Source organism: Phacochoerus africanus, chromosome 13 (assembly GCF_016906955.1).
Source record: "Phacochoerus africanus isolate WHEZ1 chromosome 13, ROS_Pafr_v1, whole genome shotgun sequence".
NCBI lineage: Eukaryota > Metazoa > Chordata > Mammalia > Artiodactyla > Suidae > Phacochoerus > Phacochoerus africanus.
Window position 1 is genome coordinate 70,926,540 of NC_062556.1, and position 20,858 is coordinate 70,947,397.

Here is a 20,858-nt window from a genome sequence, read left to right on the forward strand (position 1 = left end):
TGTTATTTGGGCTCTTGCATGTACTCCCCATGACCTCCTGTGGAACAGAGGTCACCCACTAGAGTCGTCGTGTTTCTTCCAACACTTCTGCTGTCTTTGTGCCTCCTGCCACCTCCTCGCTCTATGAGGCCTACTGTGGGGGCTTTGTGTGAACCAAACAGCTGTCATACTAGCCCACATGGGCCTTCGTCCTACAGGCAAGGCTCAGGACATCTTTCTCCAGGGCTTGAAGAGCTCTGCCAAATTCAAGTTCTGTTTTCCTAAGAGAGTGTGGTGAACGCCATTGGACTTGCAAGGCTGAGCAATTGATGTACGAAAAATCCCTGGTGAGTTCTGGGCTCGATTCTCATTTGGTTATTAAATTCTCAGTGTTTCCTCTGTCAGCTTTAGTCTGAGGTCTGAGGATGTTATTTTTTTGGGGGGGCATATTCAAAGACAGTACATAAGTATATATAAGTGTATATGTATAAATATTTGTCATATTAAAGATTTGAACCTCCAGTCACTTGGTACCCAAACCAGTACATGGATTCAATTCAAACTTACATTTTCACTTTGACTTTTTCCTGCCCAATGTCCCAACAAAGCAAATAATTAAATCCTGTGGCAGTGGAAGCAGTCTTTGGAATTCTTCTTTTTGGTCCACTGCTGTTTACTTTTCATCCGGTTGAAATCCTTCGTTTGCCTTTTGGAATGATGACTTGGGGTCGGGTTCGTTGTCTTTGCCCTCTGGAAATTCCACCTTGTTTTTACCATACCATTTCCTGTATACCGCGTATACTAGAAAACAATACACAGCAGGTTAAACAAACTTCATAACAAGAAACTGCCGACTTACTTTGGACAGTGATTCTAATTGAGGGGGGAAAAAGAGCAGGAGGCAGTCTGTGGCTTCTGTAGGCTGGAGGCTGTTTTAGAGAGCATGATCCCTCTTCCTGTGACAACCAATCTTCATGCTAAGAGAGGTGACTGCACTTTTGGAAGACCCAGCTTACAGCCAGGGGATGTTTGCCCAAGCGACCTCTGCAGGCTTCAGCCCTGCAGGTGCTCCTTACCAATAACCACAACAGCAAGCTTTTATTCTCTCCCTCTGTTCTCTCCTCCCATCTCCCAGTTATTTCCTAGTCCTTGACAGATAAGCTGCAAGCTAAGTGGAAGGGCAGAGCCTGGTCTAAGGATCTCCTCCCATCTCCCAGTTATTTCCTAGTCCTTGACAGATAAGCTGCAAGCTAAGTGGAAGGGCAGAGCCTAGTCTAAGGATCTGTGTGGGAGAACTAGAACCACTGTGTCTCCCTGCCTTCATTCTCTCATTCCCATGATGGGGGAGCCTTGCCCGCTGGGTGATCAGCTTTCCCCTCTCCCATGAAGCTGCTGGTCCCTGGTGGCCGCATATTTTTGAGGTCAGCTCACCCAGACTGACTGGCCTGCAGCTTATGTGTGTTATATGTGTGCAAATTGTACACCCAGGAAGCAGTGGAGAGGGGTGGAATTAACAAGCCCCCTTGGCCACAGTTTTGAGCCATATTTTCTCATTAAGCTTTATCTATCATAAAAGTGCTATTTTGTTTTATTATCTAAATACTTTTTTTCCCTCCTACTTCTCATCTGGCTCCAATATCAACACACAGAGAGAAGATGTTATTTATTGGAACCCTTGGATTCCAACACCTCATATTTACAATTGGTATAGTAATACTATCCTCTCATAGGGCAGGTGTGATCATACATGAGATTAAGTAGTTGGGTGCCTGGCACAGCCCTGGGGAAGCAGGAGATGCTCAGTAAACACTCACTCACATGAGGATACACTGAGAGAGACAACAGGCTTCTCCCAAGATCTTAGTATGTCAAGGTTGGCATCTCCTTGGATGGTCCCGGCACTTCTACTAATATATTCGTTTTGAGGCCACTGAACTATTGACTCTTTTGAACTGAGTTTGTGGTTAATTAAAAATATCCTAGAACTTTTATTACAAACTGTTTTGAGCTGGGAATGCCTCAACTTATCACTGATTTTCTTTCATCCAACTGTTTACTGCCCATCCTTCGTTCTTTCCTTCTTCCCTCTCTCCTTCTCTTCCTTCTCTCCCCTCCTTGTTTCAGAAACTATTCAGACTGTACATCCTTTCACCAAGCAATGTCTCCCAGCACTGCTTATCCTTAGGAGAGATGTCTCCTTGTTTTTGTTCTTGCTGTTAAAACTATGAGAACGTATAAGGCGAAGAGTATGGCCCAATTTTCCATTATTCCTTCAACTTAGCCGGTCCTTTTAGATTAGTTATTTAACTGGTAAATCGACTTAATTGTTCTGTATCACCAGGCTACTTCCCTTGGCTCGTCTAGTAGACTCCACTAGTAGTTCTTTGGGAAAATTCCACAGTGCACCAGACTGACTCCATCTCCATCATACTGGAAAACAAGGTAATCAGGCCATGGAGCCCTCTCTCCTGCACCAGTGATGAGTCAGTGGAACGTTTCTAATGGGTCCAGAGAGTCCTGTACCAGAAAGGAAAACTCTGCTTCGGGAATGGCATTCGAGACCGTAGCCCAGAGAGCCACCAGCTCCCGAGGGCCAGCTGAATACTTACTGGAGCTAAGCGAGAAAGCAAACCCCAGCCTAGACAAAACTACACCTCGGGTTATTGTATCACTTGAGTTACGTGATTTTGTTCATTCCCCTTCCCCGTACGATCCCTGTTACAATGCTTCGAGACTTTAAAAAAAAAGTTTCTTCATTAAGCCCAGAATTTGAAAATAAAGGTTAAATCTCACCAGTCCTTCAAAAGCAAAATGTAGAGAAAAGTGTGCAGTAGGTGAAGGCCAGCAGGTGGCAGGTACCAGAGGCTCAAAGCTGCGTGGTACATCAGGGTCAAATGAAAACTCAAGTTGGCTGTTCCTAATACATGTTTGCTTTAACTGTTTCAATTATATGGCTAGTAAAATAATACAAAATATGGATACACATATTTATATGCATATACATACACATATTTATATGTATATACATACACATATATACATACACATAGATGTGTACATATATACTTACATACATCCATATATTTGTATGTATGTACTTGTGTGTATATATACACACCCACACACCCACACGCACACACATATATCTGTCTTCAAATATAACTTAGCCTGATAAGTATCTTTTCTATACCAGTTTTCTGATAAACATTCTATATATACTAAGCATATTAAGATGATGTTTTGAGAAAAATGACCAGTTCAGGGTTCCTGGGAGCAGGTAGAGGGGCCCCACCATAAAATGGTCCCAGCCATTTTATTGGTTAATATGCCTCCGTAATTACTGAGGAAAAGAACATCTGTGGAGAGAATCAATCTCCATTCCTTTTCACTTAAAATAGCCTCTACTAGACCCTTTTGGTAAAATCATATTTTTTTTTTCATTGGCAGTTGGAAAGTCATAATGATATAATGGGTGGTTTTCCCCACCCATTTATTCCACTGCCAGAAAAAAGGAATTTGATTTAATTTTTAAAATTCACTACCGGAAACAGGGGAATCAAAACATGCCATCTTAGCAACCCCGGGGCTTCTCAGAGAAGAACAGTACAGGGAAATGTGGTGATCAGTGCCCTTACTTCCTACAAATAGTCCCGCCAAAAAGAGCTGGAAGACGCTGTAGATGAGGGGGAAGGTGAACACGAGGTTCAGCTCCTCGGGGGTGAAGGAGAGCTGGACGATGGTGGAGCACAGCTGCGTGTTCTGCATCCCGGTTTCCAGAGCAACCGTTCGGCACCTGAAAGGCACGATCAGAGAACCTATGTTTTTATTGCTTTGTTCTGGGCGTCGTTGTGTTGCTTTGTCATTGTATTACATTAAAGGCAGATATGAACAGAGAAAACCAACTCATGGTTACCAAAGGGGCTAGAGGGAGCTGTGCGGGGAGGGACAAAGTAGGAGTTTGGGATTAACCAACACACACTACTATGTATAAAATAGATAACCAACCAGGATCTACTGTACAGCACAGGAAAATCTACTCAGTATCTTGTTAATAACCTATAGTGGAAAAGAATCCGAAAAAGAATATATATGTGCGTGTGTGGATAACTGAATTACTTTGCTGTACAGTTGAAACTAACACAACGTTTTAAATAAATCATACTTCAATTTAAAACATTTTCCTCCGGAAAAAAAAAGCAGATATGAGAATAAGTACACATGCATGTGTGCATACAGGTATCTGCTTTTAATGTATCTATTTACAATGTAGCTATTTATATTAAACAGATGCGTAACTTATTAATACATTATTAGATAATATAATGTAATATAAATATTTTCTCTCTTTCTCTCTACATATACATAGATAAAACCTTGAGCTAGTCACCCTTATTGTTATGATAATGAGACCATGGCTATAAACCTCTGTAAGAGTTACAAGCCTTATATAAGTAAAAGCCACTATTATTGTTTTCTCCTTTTCACATTAAAAAAATGGGAGATTAGGAGTTCTCTTGTGGCACAGTGGGTTAAAGATCCGGTGTTGCCACTGCAGTGGCTCCAGTCGCTGCTGGGGCGTGGGTTCCATCCCTGGCTGGGAAATTCCACGTGTTATGGGTGCATGACCAAAAAGAAAAAAAAAATCAGAGATCATAATTTTCTTTTTGTTTAAGAACAAATAACACCAGCTTATTTTGGCTCTGAACAGTGAAAGGTATCTATGTCATCTGTTTCTATAAGTGCGTGTGTATATACATATATACACACACACACAGTATTTATACTATATTTAATATATTTTATACTGTATATAATATATTTATTAATACATGATATATACTTATTAAATATAATCAAATCATTCATATATTTAGTAATAAAATAAAATTTATACAATAAAATTATATATTGAATAAATACATATATAGTAAAATCAGATATATTTATGTGTGTGCATGTCTGTATATATTCATTTATTTATTTAAATTTTAAAAAATATGAAAGGAGCAGGCTCATTTATGTCTGTGTTCCATAACTGGCAGAGTGGCACTCTTCAGTTAAGTCCTTGCTAACTGTGTAAAGCACAGGGCGGGTGCTGAGAAGACACTCAAGACAGAGTATTTGCTATAATTGTTTTATTTGTTAAATTGGTTTTGTTCTTCTCAGCAAATCTTTTTTTTTTAATTGAAGTATAGTTGATTTACAATATTGTGTTAGTTTCAGGTGTAGAGCAAAGTGATTCAGTTATACATAAATGTATGTACGTATATGTATATATCTATATACTTTTTGTACTGTTCTTTTCCATTATAGTTTATTAGAAGATACTGAATATAGTTCCCTGTGCTGTATAGCAGGTGTTTGTTTTTTTCATTTTTAAATTTTTATTATTTTTAAAATTTTTAATGATTTTTATTTTTTTCCATGATAGCTGGTTTACAGTGTTCTGTCCATTTTCTACCATACAGCAAGGTGACCCAGTCACACATACACATACATATTCCTTTTTCTCACATTATCATGCTCCATCATAAGTGACTAGATAAAGTTCCCAGTGCTATACAGCAGGATCTCATTGCTTATCCATTCCAAAGGCAACAGTTTGCACCTATAATGTTGTTTTAAAATTTGATTAAAAAATAAATGTGCAAGGTAGGCATCACCGGCCCCATTCTACAGATGAGAAAGTCAGAGGAAGAGTAAATGCCTGGCCTGGGTCCCACACCCTTCTCACTGCTCATGTCTCTCATCTTATCCCAACCTCATCCATGTACCAGCTCCTGCACCTGCTTCTCTGCCTGCCTGTTGCTTCTGATTTGTTAGGAAGAAAGGAAATGTCTTTCCGTTGCACCAAGCCATGCATGCTAAGACAAGTTCTGCACTTTTTGAGTCATGAGTTCATCCTTTTGTTGAAGTCACTTTGCTTAGAGAATGAGACACGTGACAATGGAAGAGCCCAACCTGCACGGTGTGGGGAATGGTCTGGGAGAATCTGGACTAAAAAGAGGCAGTCAGTATTTTCTTTCTGGGGACTTGTATAATTTAGGAATGAATGAGTCTACTTCAAATGATGTATTCAGAAATAGGGTGAATGTTATTACAGGTGAGAGACTTTGAATTTGTCATTTGGTATTTATAGCTGTTATGGGTTGAATTGTATCTTCCCAAATGCCTATGCTAAAGTCCCAACCTTCGGTACTTCAGACTGTGACCTTATTAGGAAATAGGGTCCCTGAAGATATAATCAGTTAAGACAAGGTTATTCGAATGCACCATAATTCAGCATGATCCGTGTCCTTACGAAAAGGGGAAACTTGGACACAGACACCTGCATAGAAGGAAGGCAGCATGAAGAGAAATAGGTAGAAGATGCCCATCTACCAGCCGAAGAGAGAAGCCTGGAACAGGTATCTACCCTCTTATCCCACAGGAAGGACCAGTCCTGCTGCCATTGACTTTGGACATCTGACCTCCAGAGCGAGGAGACAAATCTCTATTGTTTAAGCCACTGGGCTTGTGGTACTTTGTTACAGTGGCCCTAGCAAACGAACATAGCAGCTATTACAGAAGAAAATTCATAGTCTGATTTATCAAACACCATACCTGTCCCAGGACTGGCCAGCTATTCTAGCCAGAAAAAAGCCTAGGGAGTAACCGGCCAAAGGAAATATGGTTCCTATAATCCAGAGTTTGGGCTCGATGATCCAGGCGCTCTGGTATAGCACTCCTCCGATCACAGCTATGAGCACGATGAGCAGGGCGCCTGTGATGGATCCAACCTGGAAGAAAGGCAGGAGCAGATGCAGAAATCATGTGTCAAAGCAAATTCAACTGTATTTGTCAGAAAAGATGCCTAGGCATCTCTTTGCCTCTGGGGAAGTGAGAATAAGTGACCTCTCTGTGTCCTCACCTGATGGCTGCGGTCGGACCCACCAGAATCATTGGTGCTTGTCCCATGTTTCAATTTTTTGTTTCTTTTCTGGCTGCTCTGTGGCATATGGAGTTCCTGGGCTCAGCATCAGAACCTAGCCGAAGTTGCGACCTACCCCACAGCTGCAGCAACTCGGGGTCCTTTAACCCACTGCATCAGGCCAGGGATCGAACCTACATCCTGCCACTACAAAGATGCTGCCAATCCCATTGTGCCACAGTGGGAACTCCCCACATTTCATTTTTTTGTGTGTGTGTCTTTTTGCTATTTCTTGGGTTGCTCCCTCAGCATATGGAGGTGGGATCGTTAACCCACTGAGCAAGGGCAGGGACCGAACCCGCAACCTCATGGTTCCTAGTCGGATTTGTTAACCACTGCGCCATGATGGGAACTCCCCCACATTTCAATTTTTTTTTAAATTAATTAAAAAAAATTTTTTTTTGGTCTTTTTGCTATTTCTTGGGCTGCTCCCACGGCATATGGAGATTCCCAGGCTAGGGGTCCAATTGGAGCTGTAGCCACTGGTCTACGCCAGAGCCACAGCAACGCGGGATCCGAGCCGCGTCTGCAACCTACACCACAGCCCACGGCAACGCCGGATCATTAACCCACTGAGCAAGGGCAGGGACCGAACCTGCAACCTCATGGTTCCTAGTCGGATTCGTTAACCACTGCGCCACGACGGGAACTCCCACATTTCAATTTTTAAGATTAACAGGACACAGAGTGTCTTTGCTGGGTTAGCCTGAAGAGGATGTTTTAGCCAATTATCCTTGTCAGAGAGGAAGAAAACCTGCTCCAATGAGAACTAGAAGACCTGCCTTCCAGATTCAGCTCCTCCTGCCCTCCTTCTTTTGGTAAATCATGAAACCTCTCTGAGTCTTAGTTCTTTTTAATCAGTCATTGAAGATGAAATCTTGCCCCAGTCACCTTTTATTTTTATTAATTTAATTAAAATTTTTTTTGGCCATGTCCATAGTGTGAGGAAGTTCTCAGGCCAGGGATCAAAGCTGTGCCACAGCAGGTACGTGAGCCACAGCAGTGACAATGCTAGATCCTGCATGCACGCAGTCCCCAGGGAACTCCCCCAGTCACCTTTTATGATTGCTATGATAGTGAGAAAACAGAGAAAAAAATCTCTACAGGTTAAAAAGGCACAGGCAAGCAAAAGCCACTATTATCGTGTTCTCCTTTTCACATTAAAAAAATTTGGAGATTACAGCTTTTTTTTTTCTTGGTCCAGAGAAACAAAGAATACCAAGTGGCTTATTCTGCGCCCTGAGGAAGAGAATCTGTCCCTGTCTATATTTCTGTATTGTCCATCTCCACTCCATCTCTATCTCATCTGGTTAGAATACGGTTGGTAAAAGGAAACGAATGGTTATTAATTCTATATCACCATTTGTATATAGCTATATTATTTTTATGTCTATCTATCTGTGTAGCGGTCTCTCTATCTACCGATGGCCAGACACTGAATGGGTTCTATGGAGACAGGGATGAGAAAGCTATGGTCTCTTTTCTTAGCCATCTAGATGTATTTTATAACACAAACCCACCTAACAGAGATAAAGGCAAAGTGCTGTGGGCTACAGAGTAGAAAAGCCAAGAGGTGAAGTTTGAATTGGGTCTCTCAAGGGGGGGTGAGAAGCTTGCCGTGTGGATGGGACAGGGTGGGGTGTTCTAGAAGACTGGGCTGAATGTCGAATAATCTAAAGACCCACTGGAAGGGGCTTTATCCTATGGTGAGAAAAGTCAGTTCGGCAGATGGAGAGACCCACCAATGCCAGGCACACCGTGGAGCAGCTGACCGAGCTGCCTGTGACACGAGACACTTACCTTAAGTATGATCTTGGCCTGACGGGGCCATTTGTGATTAACAAATATTCCGATGGACACAGGAACAATAAGAGCGACCAAAGATATGCCTAAAGGTGACAGAGAGCCATTGATCAACAGAACACGTAGTACAGGCAAGAGGCAAACAAAAGAGTAAGCATCCTGAAAAAGGTCTAAGTTCTAAATCAGGCTCCCTTTTTGCATATCTGAATCAGAATTTAAAAAGGAAACTTCCTGCTGTATCGTCCAGGGAACTATATTCAGTCACTTGTGATAGAACACGTTATAAGATAAGATGAGAAAAAGAATGTATATATATGTGTGACTGGGTCACTTTGCTGTTCAGCAGAAAGTGACAGAACAGTGGAAATTGACTACACTTTAATAAAAAAATGTAAAAAGAAACAAACAAAACTCCCTCCCACTTTACCCGTTCCAGGAAATAATTCAATATGGCTGGTGGAAAATTGATAATATTGATGATACAAGTCCATTCCCTAAATCCCAGATTAATTTTTTAGAGTTCCTGACACTGCCAATCAACATCTTTTTGTTTCAGTTTGCCAGTATCTTGGTTTATTGGACTGTGGGATCATTCTATCCTAGGAAAAACACCTTTTCAATGTGTGTGTGTGTGTGTGTGTATTCTTGGAGTGTACAAAGATGATATTTTACACCTGTCTTGTTACTTTATGGTAGTGGAAACCAAAAAAAAAAAAAGTTCAAAATTCTCCAGGCATTCTGTGGGCTAATGACTTCTGTTAAGCCTGACTTGGGTTATTCAAATCTGCAGCAGAGAGGTGAGAGAACAGGTTGAAAAGCACGCCTTAAATTTTCCATGAGATAATATATTTGGCGACCTCTCATGTAATTATAATTCTTTGCGGGAACGTGGTCACCCAGCCAGAGAAAAGAGTCATCCTTCAATTTCCCCGTGTTAAATTTACTGCTGTTCTCCTGGCATGCGGTTTGTTTCTCCACATTATTTAACACGCATTTGTCCCATCACTGCTTTTATATAATACGGCACCAACGACTTCTAACATCTCATGGGCTGTTTCTTTTTCAAACATCCTTTTGGAGCAGTAGGAGAAAGTGGCATCGAATAATGAAATTCTGAGAGCGGATGTTGTTGGGTATTGGAGTAGATTGAACTAGGACTGGGAATGGATTCTGGATTCCAGGGCAGTAAATATCAATTTAAAATGAATATAATAGTGATGAAAACATAATATCTTTCTTGCCTTCTGGCCCTCCTGGCAATATAAGGGTCGGTGATTACTTTTTCTCAGAAAGTACTCAGTGGGATTAAGTAATAGCTAAGGGTACCAAGAGTAGGAAAAGAAAAAAAAAGGGGGGGGGGGTAGACAGAGTAAGGAGAAAACAATGGAACAAAGGAAATAAAAGGGTCCCTGATGGGTATGCTGATAAGAGCTCCCAGCAAAACTTCTCCTTTGGGTATCCTTACCTCCTCCCACTTTGGGAGGAGACCCTCCCTTGAGTCTTCAGCCTCGTCCCTAGACTGTATGAAGTTCATAGGTTTTAAAGGAAAACCGTCTTGATACAAATGGGTTGTGCTGTGGTCGCTTAGACCTGGGTTCAATGTGATTGGAATGTGAGCTGCTAGGTTTTGGTAATGGACTCGCAAAGTGTGGGCTCAGTGAAAAGGCAGCCCAGCCCCCAGGTCTGGCCCCTTTTTGCTGCGTCTTTATCTCTCTGGGGCAGCCCAAGGCTGCAGGATAAACACACAAGCAGGACGGCTGCCAAAGTCCAGGGCCGAATTGCATTTTCTCTCTTGGCCAGATGAGATGGGATAAAGTTTTTCCAAGCCTCCAAGTTGGCCGGAAAAGACACTCTCTGCCCTTTGTCCTACTCAGCGTGTGTGACTCCCGCCTGGAGGGGTGGGTTGTTGTAATTCTTTACTCCCCAGCAGGCCAGAGATGTGTGTTCCTTATTCTCCATGTGCCTGAGCTCCCTGTGGCAAGTGCCTGGCTATTTAGACGAGAAAGCATCTCATCATTGCACTGCTTGAACCATAACTTGGTGTTTAATCAAGTTTACACGGCCGGCACAAGAGGCAAGGAAGGAGGGAAGGAAAGAGAGTGGAGAACAGAGGCACCTGGTGGAACTCAGAGCCAGGCCTCCTTGGAGCACAACCTCATTCGCACACTGAAAACTGTGTGCATCTCTGAGCCTGGGACTCCGCATTGTGCAGTGCCTTATGACAGAATTATGTCTGTCTCATGGTGCCATTGTGCGAATCGGATGGTGGTGAAGTGGATCCGTGGTTCGTGGTCCTGACATGCTCCAGGGCAGGGGAGGGAGGAAGAGGAACAGAACTGGCTGCAGGTGTTTGCAGTGGTACCAGCTGCTTCCTTCTCTGTCCAGATGTCATTATCTGAAGGGGCTCAGCAGGTGTTCATTGAATTATCAGAACCTAGTGAGCCCCACATGAAAGCTGGGCCAAACAGCCCTGTCCACGGAGCAGAGTGGAGAGCAGACTGGAGGGCTATTTCCAGCTCTCTGGTCATCTTGGACAAATTAAACACATACCCTGAGCCTTAACTACCTCGTTGAAAAAGTAGTGATAACATCTTCTGAGTTAATCAGGTTGTTTATTTTCTACATTAAAGATAGCAAGAAGGTTGGATTGGAAAATAGGCCTGGGCAAAATGGTGAACAAGCAGAATTAATATCTTTGTTTTGTCAAACTCTTGCTTTAAAAAAAATGTATCTTTTCCTCTACTTTACTGTCTCTTTCTATTTCCTTTTCTCTTTTCTTTTTGCCCTTTATGCCTTGTATGATGACCTCTTTCTCCTTTGAGATACAAAACTCTTTCTCACTTTCTCTTCCTCTCAAAATTTATATTCAAGGAGGTGCTATCAGTCATTCACACTGTAGTTAGAATTTCTCAATACTGCCATGGGCATTTTCCAGAGGAGAATATTTTAAGTCTTAAATTTTTTTTCTTATGCCAACAAGTTGTATAGAGTTAAAACTCCTTATTTAGCATACAGATGCTTTGAGAGGCCTATGGCGTATTCCACTCAAGGAAACTGCACTCTTCAAGTTGAAGGAAGGTGTCCTCCAAGGGGGCAGACTAAGAGTTAGCAGCACCAGGCACAGGCAGGTGGCTGTACAGGGTCACCCTCAAACCTGCTTACAGGAGATGACATCCAATAGAAAAGAGTTCCCAGGGTCAGTAGAAGGCCCATGTGGGGGGAGCTCCTATAATGAGCAAGGTGTGCCCAAAAGGACCCCTTTGTAGGGGGTGTCGTCCAATGGCCATGGTAGGAACAGAGAGAAAGGAAAGACTGAAAATACTGCAACACGGATTGTCCCCAATGAGTATTCCAAAGTTTGTTCTAATTCAGTTGTGTGGACCCTGAGCAATATTTTTATCACAGAAGCAATCTTAGTAATAGAAGTGGTATGAGATGCCATCCCATCCACCTTCCCACGCCAACAGGACTCCTTCTTACAGACATCTTTCTGAGCCACCATTTCATCTTTGCTTACGTGCTTCTTTGCACAGGATGCTGCATCTTTTGAGGCAGCTCATCAGGAAACCACTTGTCCCCAAAGTCAGCTGAGAAAGGACTGGTTAGCATGTCACGGACCTGGTGATGGGTACTGATGTGCTAGTTAACCGACATCTCACTCTTTATGAGCATCGCTCCAGGGGGAGGCCTGGTTGGGGTTAGAGCAAGAACTGCTTGGTCTTGATCCTCCCTTGATGCCATGTTCCACCAGCAACTTGATCTCCCACCATTAAATAGTTCTCCCAGAAACAGAAAAAAAAAAGGCACTTTGGGTTTGGTGGGGGACCATCCGGTAGCTGAAATGAGTGCAGACAGAGTTACAACTAGCTCATTTGCGCCTGGGGCCTGATACACAGGCTGTGCCCATAGACAGACGTCTAAATGGAGTTATGACCCCCAGGGGAAGGTGAGAAGCCTGGGGTGGAGTGTTTCACCTGGAGGTTTCCCTCCGCCACACTCCTGACTGTTTCCTGGGTGCCCTATTTTGAAATCATTCGTGGGATGCTCTCTGTATTTCTTCCGTTTGCGTGTTGGGGGCGGGGAAACTCGGGTCCCAGGGAAAAAAGCTCAGATCTCGCTGGACTCATGGCACTGGGGGTTAAGGGTGGGATAGAGCTTCAAGCCCGGGCGGCTGTGCTGCGGGTGTGGGGGTCCCTGGGTTGGCCCCTCTACCTGGAGATTTCAATGGAGCACCAATGGGTTCTCCCATGGAGTCAGGGTTTGGAATTCAGTCTTCAAACCCTCATTCGTATGCAGGCCAGGTTTGTCCTGAAACCCTAATTGGGCGCAAACTACCGCTGTGGAGAGGCAAAGACCAGCTGGGTCCCAGCCCCGCCTGGGGACCCAGCCAGGGAGGAGCAGCGCGGGTGGCGGGGACGGGGGAGGGCCATGTGGCGAAATCTGGCGGAGGAGAGACTTACCTATGTTATCAAAGGGAATGACGATCACTCCAGAGCTGACCCACACTTTGGTATAGATCAAGAGGCACAGCGGCATCATTCCCAGCGCCAGCAGCGTGGAGCATGTGGTCATGCTGATGCTGAAAGGAAACCGGCAGGTTGATACGGCCACCTGGGTTCTCCAGGGGAGAAGCTGTTTCATTTTTCAGGTCACGATTAGCACGTCCCGCCAAAGACTCACTCTACCAGCCGCACCAGCCGCTCTGATGGGCAGGGAGAGACCCGTGTCCGGGTCTGTGCAGGCCCCGCCCCCGCCCCGGGACAATATGGGGACGTCTGTATTTGGTGTCTTTCTACTTTGTCTTGGGCCATCTCTCCCTCCCCATGGGTTCTCAAGGATCAGAGAAGATGTTTCATGACTGTTTAAACTCATTGTGAAACAGGGTACTAGGTGCTTGGACGTGCCCACCCCGCAAGGGGCAGCACACACGTTTACACCGGCCAAGACTTCAGGGACTTGGCCGTGTCTGTTCAGCTCGGGGTGAGAGGGGCCTCCACGAGCCCTGGAGGAGGAGGCTTGTCCAAGGGAGGACGCTTCGGTGTCTCTTCTTAAAGCAGCAAATTATTCCCAAACACCCGCAGCTTGAGAAAAGGGAGAGGAAGCTGACTTCAAAAAAACCAAAGAGGAAGTTGCCGTGGTGGTGCAATGGTTAACAAATCCGACCAAGAACCATGAGGTTTCGGTTCGATCCCTACCCTTGCTCAGCAGGTTAAGGATCCGGCGTTGCCGTGAGCTGTGGTGTAGGTTGCAGACGCGGCTAGGATCCTGCATTGCTGTGGCTCTGGCGTAGGCTGGTGGCTACAGCTCCGATTCGACCCCTAGCCTGGGAACCTCCATATGCCACGGGAGCGGCCCTAGAAAAGGCAAAAAGACAAAAAAAAAAAAAGAAAAAAAGAAAAAACAATCCAAAGAAAATGCCCTGCATGCAGGGTGGGCCTGGGTTCTAGTTTAAGAAATGCGGCAAATGGTTTTGAGCAGAAACAGGGGCCTATATTTCTGAGAGCAGCAGTGTTTGAGGGAGCAGCCCTGGCTGGGTAGGTGGATTTGGTGTTGGAAGTGGGCGATGTGGAACGATGTTCAGCCCTGCCTCAGGGGATGAAGGAGCCGTTTGGGCTCTTCTAGTCCCTGCAAAGTGCCCTCTGCACAGGGCCCCATTCTCTTCCTGGGGACAGAACCCATAAATGCTGGGCTGGACACTGTCTGGCTTGGAAGCAGGCGTGGCCACCTGTGTGACCCTGGCTCTTTCCTTGACTTCTCTTTGTCAGCTTCCTCATCTGTGGCATGAAGACCTTACTGCAGTCACCTCGTAGGCTGTGAGGACAAAGGGACCCAATGAGAGGCCAGGACTTAGAATAAGGAAGGTGCTCATTACAAGCCACTTCCTGCATTATCTGTCCAGCCAGTGTGTGTGCGTGTGTGTGTGTGTGTGTGTGTGTGTGTGTGTTGTGTTCCAGCATAATACAGAATCCGAAAACTAGAGAGATGTTTCTGAAAGTCCCTTTCTCTAATCCCTATATCACTGAGACTATCAGAGTAGTAATTTCTTAAAGGTATTATATGTGGATTTCAAGGAAAATATTAAATTATTTACACCACTTGCCTCCCCTCCCCCCCCAAACCCCCAAATCCCCCCAAAACTACCAATCACCCCACACGTTGCTAAGGAAAACAGTTGGAGATGAGGAAGTGTGTTTCAATGCATCAAACTAAGCAGAGTTTTGGTAAAATAAAGGAGGCGGCAATGTTTATCAGGGGCTTAACTTCTCCAATAATCCTTTTTTCAAAACCAGAATGATCTCACTTAAAACACATTGAAAGGATTTTGAAAAAAGCACTTGTTTTAGTAGAGTTAAAATAGTGTAACAATAACCAATGCTGGGGATGTATGTAAAGCATTTCCAAGACGTTCAGTCTCTAATGGTGACAGGTTAACTTAATTTAGATACAAAATAGGGTGCTAAAGGCAGAGTCCCATGCCAGAGTAATAAATTGTTATAAATGGTGCTTTGTCCTCTATAGAATTAAAATACTGGAGTTTGTAAATGATTTTCCCCTCTCTCTCTTCCTTTGCCATTCTCTTTTTAATCTTTTATTTGAACAAATAAATTAGGAAGAATTTAAAGTTGTCCCTGCAATAAAGTTACCTTTATTCCAGTGCATCCAGTATGCTCTCTGGAGCAGAGATGATGGGAGGAGGGTAGAGAAGGGGGCGGTGTTTACTACCTGGGTCACAGTGAAGAGAAGGCTGAGAATTATTTGTTTTAAACCATGAGCACAACGTTTAGAAGGAAGTCTGTTTGTCTCCTTGTTTTTCTTTCAAATTTCCTTGGGAAAGCTTCAGTTCTGACTCATTGCTAAGAGAGTTTATGAAGTTGTACCATGCTTTTGAGTTTGGCGAGAGTAGGTGCTTAGAGGTCACAAGAGGGGATGAGACAGGATTTGGAGAAGGGGAATGGCTTAGCTTGCATGGGCCGCCTTGACCATGAGAGGCTGCAGAGGGGCAAGAGAATAGATGGCCAGAACCACTCCAAATGAGATGAAAAACAACCCACAGATAAATAGGATAAGGCGCAATGTAGGAGAATAATTGGCAAAAGAAAAAAAAGCACTTTACATAAAAAAATCTGAAGTTCCACAGGGAGCATAGATGTCAACAATGGAAATACTACACCATATGCATGTATATTGGAATAAGAGAAAACATGAACAAACAAACAAACAAAAAATCTCTTGGTCCACACTCTTGCCTTAGCCCTATTAACGGCCAGGGAGAGTGTTTTCCTTCTCTTTTCTTTTTGGAATTAAGAGAAAGCAGTAAGTGAAAATTCAGTAAATGCTGAGGAATTTGGTGGAGTCAGTGATAAGGAATGCAAAAGACCGCAATCATATTAGAAGTGAAATACCAAGTTTGAAAGATCAAAAGAAGTGTATACAGGTGGCGCCAGAAAGTGGAGACGTGGTGAGTGATAGAAGTAGTGTTGAACAAAGGTTAAGCGTCTGGCCAGGGATAAGTGGATAGGTCTAGATTCGGATTCTGACTCTCACCTCCATCAAGGTTATGAGCCTTCATTTTATCCTCCATCTAATGCAGAAGATAACAGTTCCAACATCAGAGGATTAGCCTGAGGGTTAAAATAATACACTGTGTGTGGCTCACTGCAGTGTCTACTAAATGTGAGCTAGTAAATAAAAAGCAATGCTGCAGAGAGAAACAAGGTTTGGTTTCTCAGAGGAGAGGTAAAGGGACGTTCAAAGAGGGCTGGATTAGTTCTAAGGCGCTGGACGCTTATGTGGTTGAACCGGGAGGAACTGCTTTGAATTTGTGATAGAGCAGAGGGTCAGGGATCCTGAACAACTAAGATAACAGGGAACACACAGCTGGCAGGAGAAAAATATAACATTTGGCTAAAAGAACAAAGGATGTGGTAGGAAAATCTAGAAACTTAAATCTAGAAAATAATGAAAGAATAAGTCTAGAAAATAATAAAAGGGAGTGTAGACACAGCAGAGCAGTGAAGGAACTAGGGGAACAGAGGAAAGGATGCAGAGGCAGGGATTCCCCCAAGAAGCCAAAGAGAGGAAAACCAGAAGGAAAATTCTTGTGTGTCTGACCGAGGTCATGGCTACGAAAGGAGAGCTTCAAAACAGGGGCTGTTTGGGGGATGGAGCTGGCATGGCAGGCGGGAGCCTCTGCGGCCCCTGAACTACAGGCCTGGGCCACCAGGAAATACACCAAAATGTCACTTTCATTTCTCCCTGAAACACTGTCCACAATGCACTGTCCCAAAGACCCCTGTTCACTGACCAGATTCCCACAACGTTTGTCTAGGTGGGAATGGTCCGAGCAGGAGCTGGAATATTGCTTGCTGTGTTTCAGTGAGCAGAGATTCCATTAGCAAGGTCTGCTATTTTGTTATGTGTGTGTGTGTGTGTGTGTGTAGGTCACTAGAGACTGTAAAATGCAGTGGTTTCCCAGATTTTGGAAGAGATGATAGCATGAGGGGAAATGATTGGGTTTCCTCCAGGAACCACACCCAGGAAAGTCGAAGTCAGAGGGAGTTGTTTTGCCAGGCTTAGGCGGTATCTGCTGAACGAGTGCCGCATCGTCTTGGTATAAACAGTCTATCTGGTCTGCTATGGCTACAGCTCAAGTGGAAACAGGGAAGGTCAAGTTTAAGAGGACAGAAGTGGAAATAGAAGGGCACGTGGGATTGTATCTAAAGAAATCATCATCAGACTTTAGTTATCCAGCGCTTACTGCAGAAGAAAGAAAAAGTGTTAGGAAATGGTTTCCCAGGAGCTAAGCTGTTACTCTTCCTTTGCTTTAAAGATGTATTTCAACGGCTTTTGCTCTCACATGTGGGATGCACAATGGCATCATCTTCGTGATGGCATGGTTTAACCTCCTTGCCATGGTTATGGGTTATTACGAGAAACATTATAACTTGTTCCGCGACCGCACAGCACTGTCCCCTGGCTGATGTGCTTGCTGAGCCACCTGTTCCTAACTAAAGTAAGCAGTGCAGAGCTGCTGTGCGTTGTGAGTTGTCTTCTTTTCTTTGGAGGCATTTTGGTCTTTTCTCTTGAGGTCTGGTTTATGGGACCGCGTGCGGCTGTGGGATACCCGTCTAATACCTTGCTCTCCCCACCTCATCCTGGTGCCAGGAAATAGCACAGCAGAGCTTGAGCTTCGGGAGAGTAAGTGGGTCCTGCGGGAGGAACGTCTGTGAGCTGCAGTGAGATTTACTTTGGGTGGGCATCGTCTTTGATCGGGTCCTGTCGGAGTTCTGGGTGGGAGAGGTTGCCAGAGAGGTGACTATGGAACTGGACAGGGGTGGGTGTTAATCGCAAGACAGGAGATCTAGGGAATGCGCACTTTCTAGAATGAAAATTAGACATTTTCAATGTCATATGTCCTACTGTAGGATTATTTTTTTTTCCTCCCTTTTTAAGCCGCTCTGGGGCATATTGAGTTCCTGGGCCAGGGATCAATCAGATCTGAGCCACAGATGCAAGCTACGCCTCAGCTACTAGAACGTACTCTGACCTGCTGAAGGATTCATCTGCACTGATTCAGCCGGCTGCTCCCACCAAGCTTTCAAATTCTACTTTTGGGTCTTCTTAATATTTTTATTTCTTACGGGACTTGGTGTGCGAGGGAGACAAGATTACATTATCATCTTCTGTTGCCAGAGAAATTAGATTTCCTTAAAAACCACAGGAAAGGGTAACATGGAGCTTTTAGATTAGGTTGCTACAGTTTTAGGTCACAGAAGGGAATCCGTCCCAGGAACCAATCAACCCAGCTGCATGCACCCTTTTCTGTCTTACAGAATTGATGACACATGTGGCATTACGTTGAGGTACCAGAGACTTCTGTTTTCTTAAGAGAGTTATAAATATTATGTAAAAGCTGTTTGGTGGCAAGTCCTGTATTTAATTCAGTTCCTCCCCCCCCCCCACTGCCCTGACTCACTTGTAAAATTCTCATCTCTGTGCCCGCATCCAGGTCAAACTAAGCTGAAATCCAGACGGCCTTACTGGTCTATGGTGGTTCATAGATTAACCAAACCCAAGCATCATACCGCCCTTGGCTCCCCACAGGACTCTCCTTAGGGGAAAAAACACCTACTGCAGGGCAGAGATGGTATTTCCTTATGTGAAAAAGATGTAATGTGAAGGTATAGCATTTGTATGGCTTTTCTAAAGCTTCTGGAGAAATCAAGACCAGCTGAGGTGGCGGGCTCTCGGTTGGGTCGACCCGGAATCGAGTTTTAGATTTTTTGCCGTGGTTACATTTCTACATCATGACCTTCTTTCTGCTGAGCAATGTAGCTGGTGATGGACAGAGCCCACGGCTTCTACCACCTAGTATTTCATCAGCACGCGTTACATTGACACTGGGCTGGTTTGCAGAAATGCATACCTTTCACAGGAAATGAGGAATGGTGAGGTAAGGAAAAAGACACTTGTCTATTCAACTGGGGGCATGAAAATGCTCCGTCTCCTCACATTAATGCTTCATCTTATTTCTATTAGTTTTTTTTTTTTTTCTTTCCAGTGCTAGTTCAGACTGGCACAGGATGGATTGGGCAAACGCTGCAGTTTAGATTACTCTGTGGGAAGCAGAGAAACCATTTTCTGTTTATTTTATAGAAAGGTAAGAGTAATATTTTAAAAAGCTGTTTTTTTTTGTTTTGTTTTGTTTGTTTTTTTCCCCTTTTAATGCCAGTAGAAGCAAAGCATATGTACAAATTCTTTCTTAGGCTTCGGTACCAAGAAAAAGCTTATCCAAAAAAACTGGCTGTGTTTGGTCGTTGTCACATCCTAGGATCTAATGGTTAACAATTTAGTTACTTAGTTTCATGACTGCATCCAGAGCTCCTTCTCCCCACAAAGAAAGTTGTTTGTTGTTGTTGTTGTTTTCTTTGTTTCTGATGCCAACAAAGAAAACTTTCTCATATGCCGCTTGTGGCTTGGAAGGGATTTCTATTTTCACAAAAACCTTGACTCTTTGCCCAAAGATAAATAGCAATTATACAACTCTTCGTTAACTGAGTTAGACTTCAGTGCACAAACACAAACGAGAACCCCTAGATTTGCATAGCCCAGCGGCTGTGCAGTAAGGAGAGAGAGTGAAAGTCACTCCTGTTTCATCCCTTAGTTGGACCCCGCAGATCAGAGGGACAGTCACCGCGGCACAGGCTCTGGAGCCGATTAATTCAATGGGATTGCAGGATTTGGAGGTTTAGACATCCTACCTCAGATCCATGTCGCCATCAACCCAGTAGGCCAAGATGTTGGAGGAAGTGCCTCCTGGACAGCATCCCATTATGATCACCACCACGGCTTGGACAGGGAGGATGTCAAAAGCCACGGATAGGATGAACCCCGTGAGAGGCATGATTCCAAACTGGCAGAGGAAGCCAATGCATATGCCCCACGGCCGCTTTATGTGCCCCAGGAACTTCTTGATTTCCACGTTACATCCCATGGAGAACATCACCAGGGCCAGGAGGGAGGTCAGGATGGCGCTCAGGACCGTGCTTAGAACGGCGTTGAAATTGCCCTCGGGTACCACGCAGGACGTGCCGTTGCAAACCGTCGCATTGGCCAAACAGACCCCTGAATTATCCATCCCTGGGTTTTCTGCTCAAATGCTCACGGAAGTCCAACTGGAGCACCAGCCCTCTGCTCCTCTCTAAGTCAATCCTGTCGGCTCCAGCCGCGTCAAACTTTTAAACCCGTCCTCAACATGTGTCACCTGGCGTTTCCTTCAAAAGCCACCTCAGAGAGCCAATAAAAGAGCATAACTGCTCATATGTCAGTTTCCAGAGGTAACATTACAACACAGCACCAGTCATGGACTCATAAAAGTCTTGCCAAATTATTGGTCCAGACAGAGACTTCTAATTAATCATTTATTGGCGTGATAACGAACCGTGCCATATAAAAAGAGCTCGTGTTAATGTTTAATGCTGGGAAGCTTTTTGTTAAATCGTTTCAGTTAAGTGACCAACTCAGACCATTACAGAACATTGGAGGGGTTAAGCCCTGGGAAAGCATGCATGTCTCATCTCCTTGAAATGAGGGGTGGGGTTGGGTT

General features: G+C 44.2%; 1 protein-coding gene across 1 annotated transcript; it reads right to left on the reverse strand.

The window, feature by feature from the left end:
* Positions 1-461: 461 nt before the first annotated feature.
* On the reverse strand, positions 462-20,575 carry SLC10A2 (solute carrier family 10 member 2). The gene is made up of 6 exons (XM_047756429.1): positions 20,014-20,575; positions 13,213-13,331; positions 8,750-8,838; positions 6,583-6,758; positions 3,615-3,772; positions 462-780 (listed from the first exon to the last, which is right to left on the reverse strand). The coding sequence occupies exons 1-6, from the start codon at positions 20,388-20,390 to the stop codon at positions 653-655; spliced, it is 1,047 nt and encodes a 348-aa protein (XP_047612385.1). The 5' UTR covers positions 20,391-20,575; the 3' UTR covers positions 462-652.
* Between the last annotated feature and the right edge of the window lie 283 nt (positions 20,576-20,858).

Coding starts and splice junctions, on each gene's coding strand:
- SLC10A2 (XM_047756429.1), bottom strand. CDS start 20,390: ATGGATAATTCAGGGGTCTGTTTGGCCAATGCGACGGTTTGCAACGGC. Junction 3,773..6,582: donor GCTGGCCAGTCCTGGGACAG/GTATGGTGTTTG, acceptor CGTGCCTTTCAG/GTGCCGAACGGTTGCTCTGG. Junction 781..3,614: donor GGCGGGACTATTTGTAGGAA/GTAAGGGCACTG, acceptor ATTGTTTTCTAG/TATACGCGGTATACAGGAAA.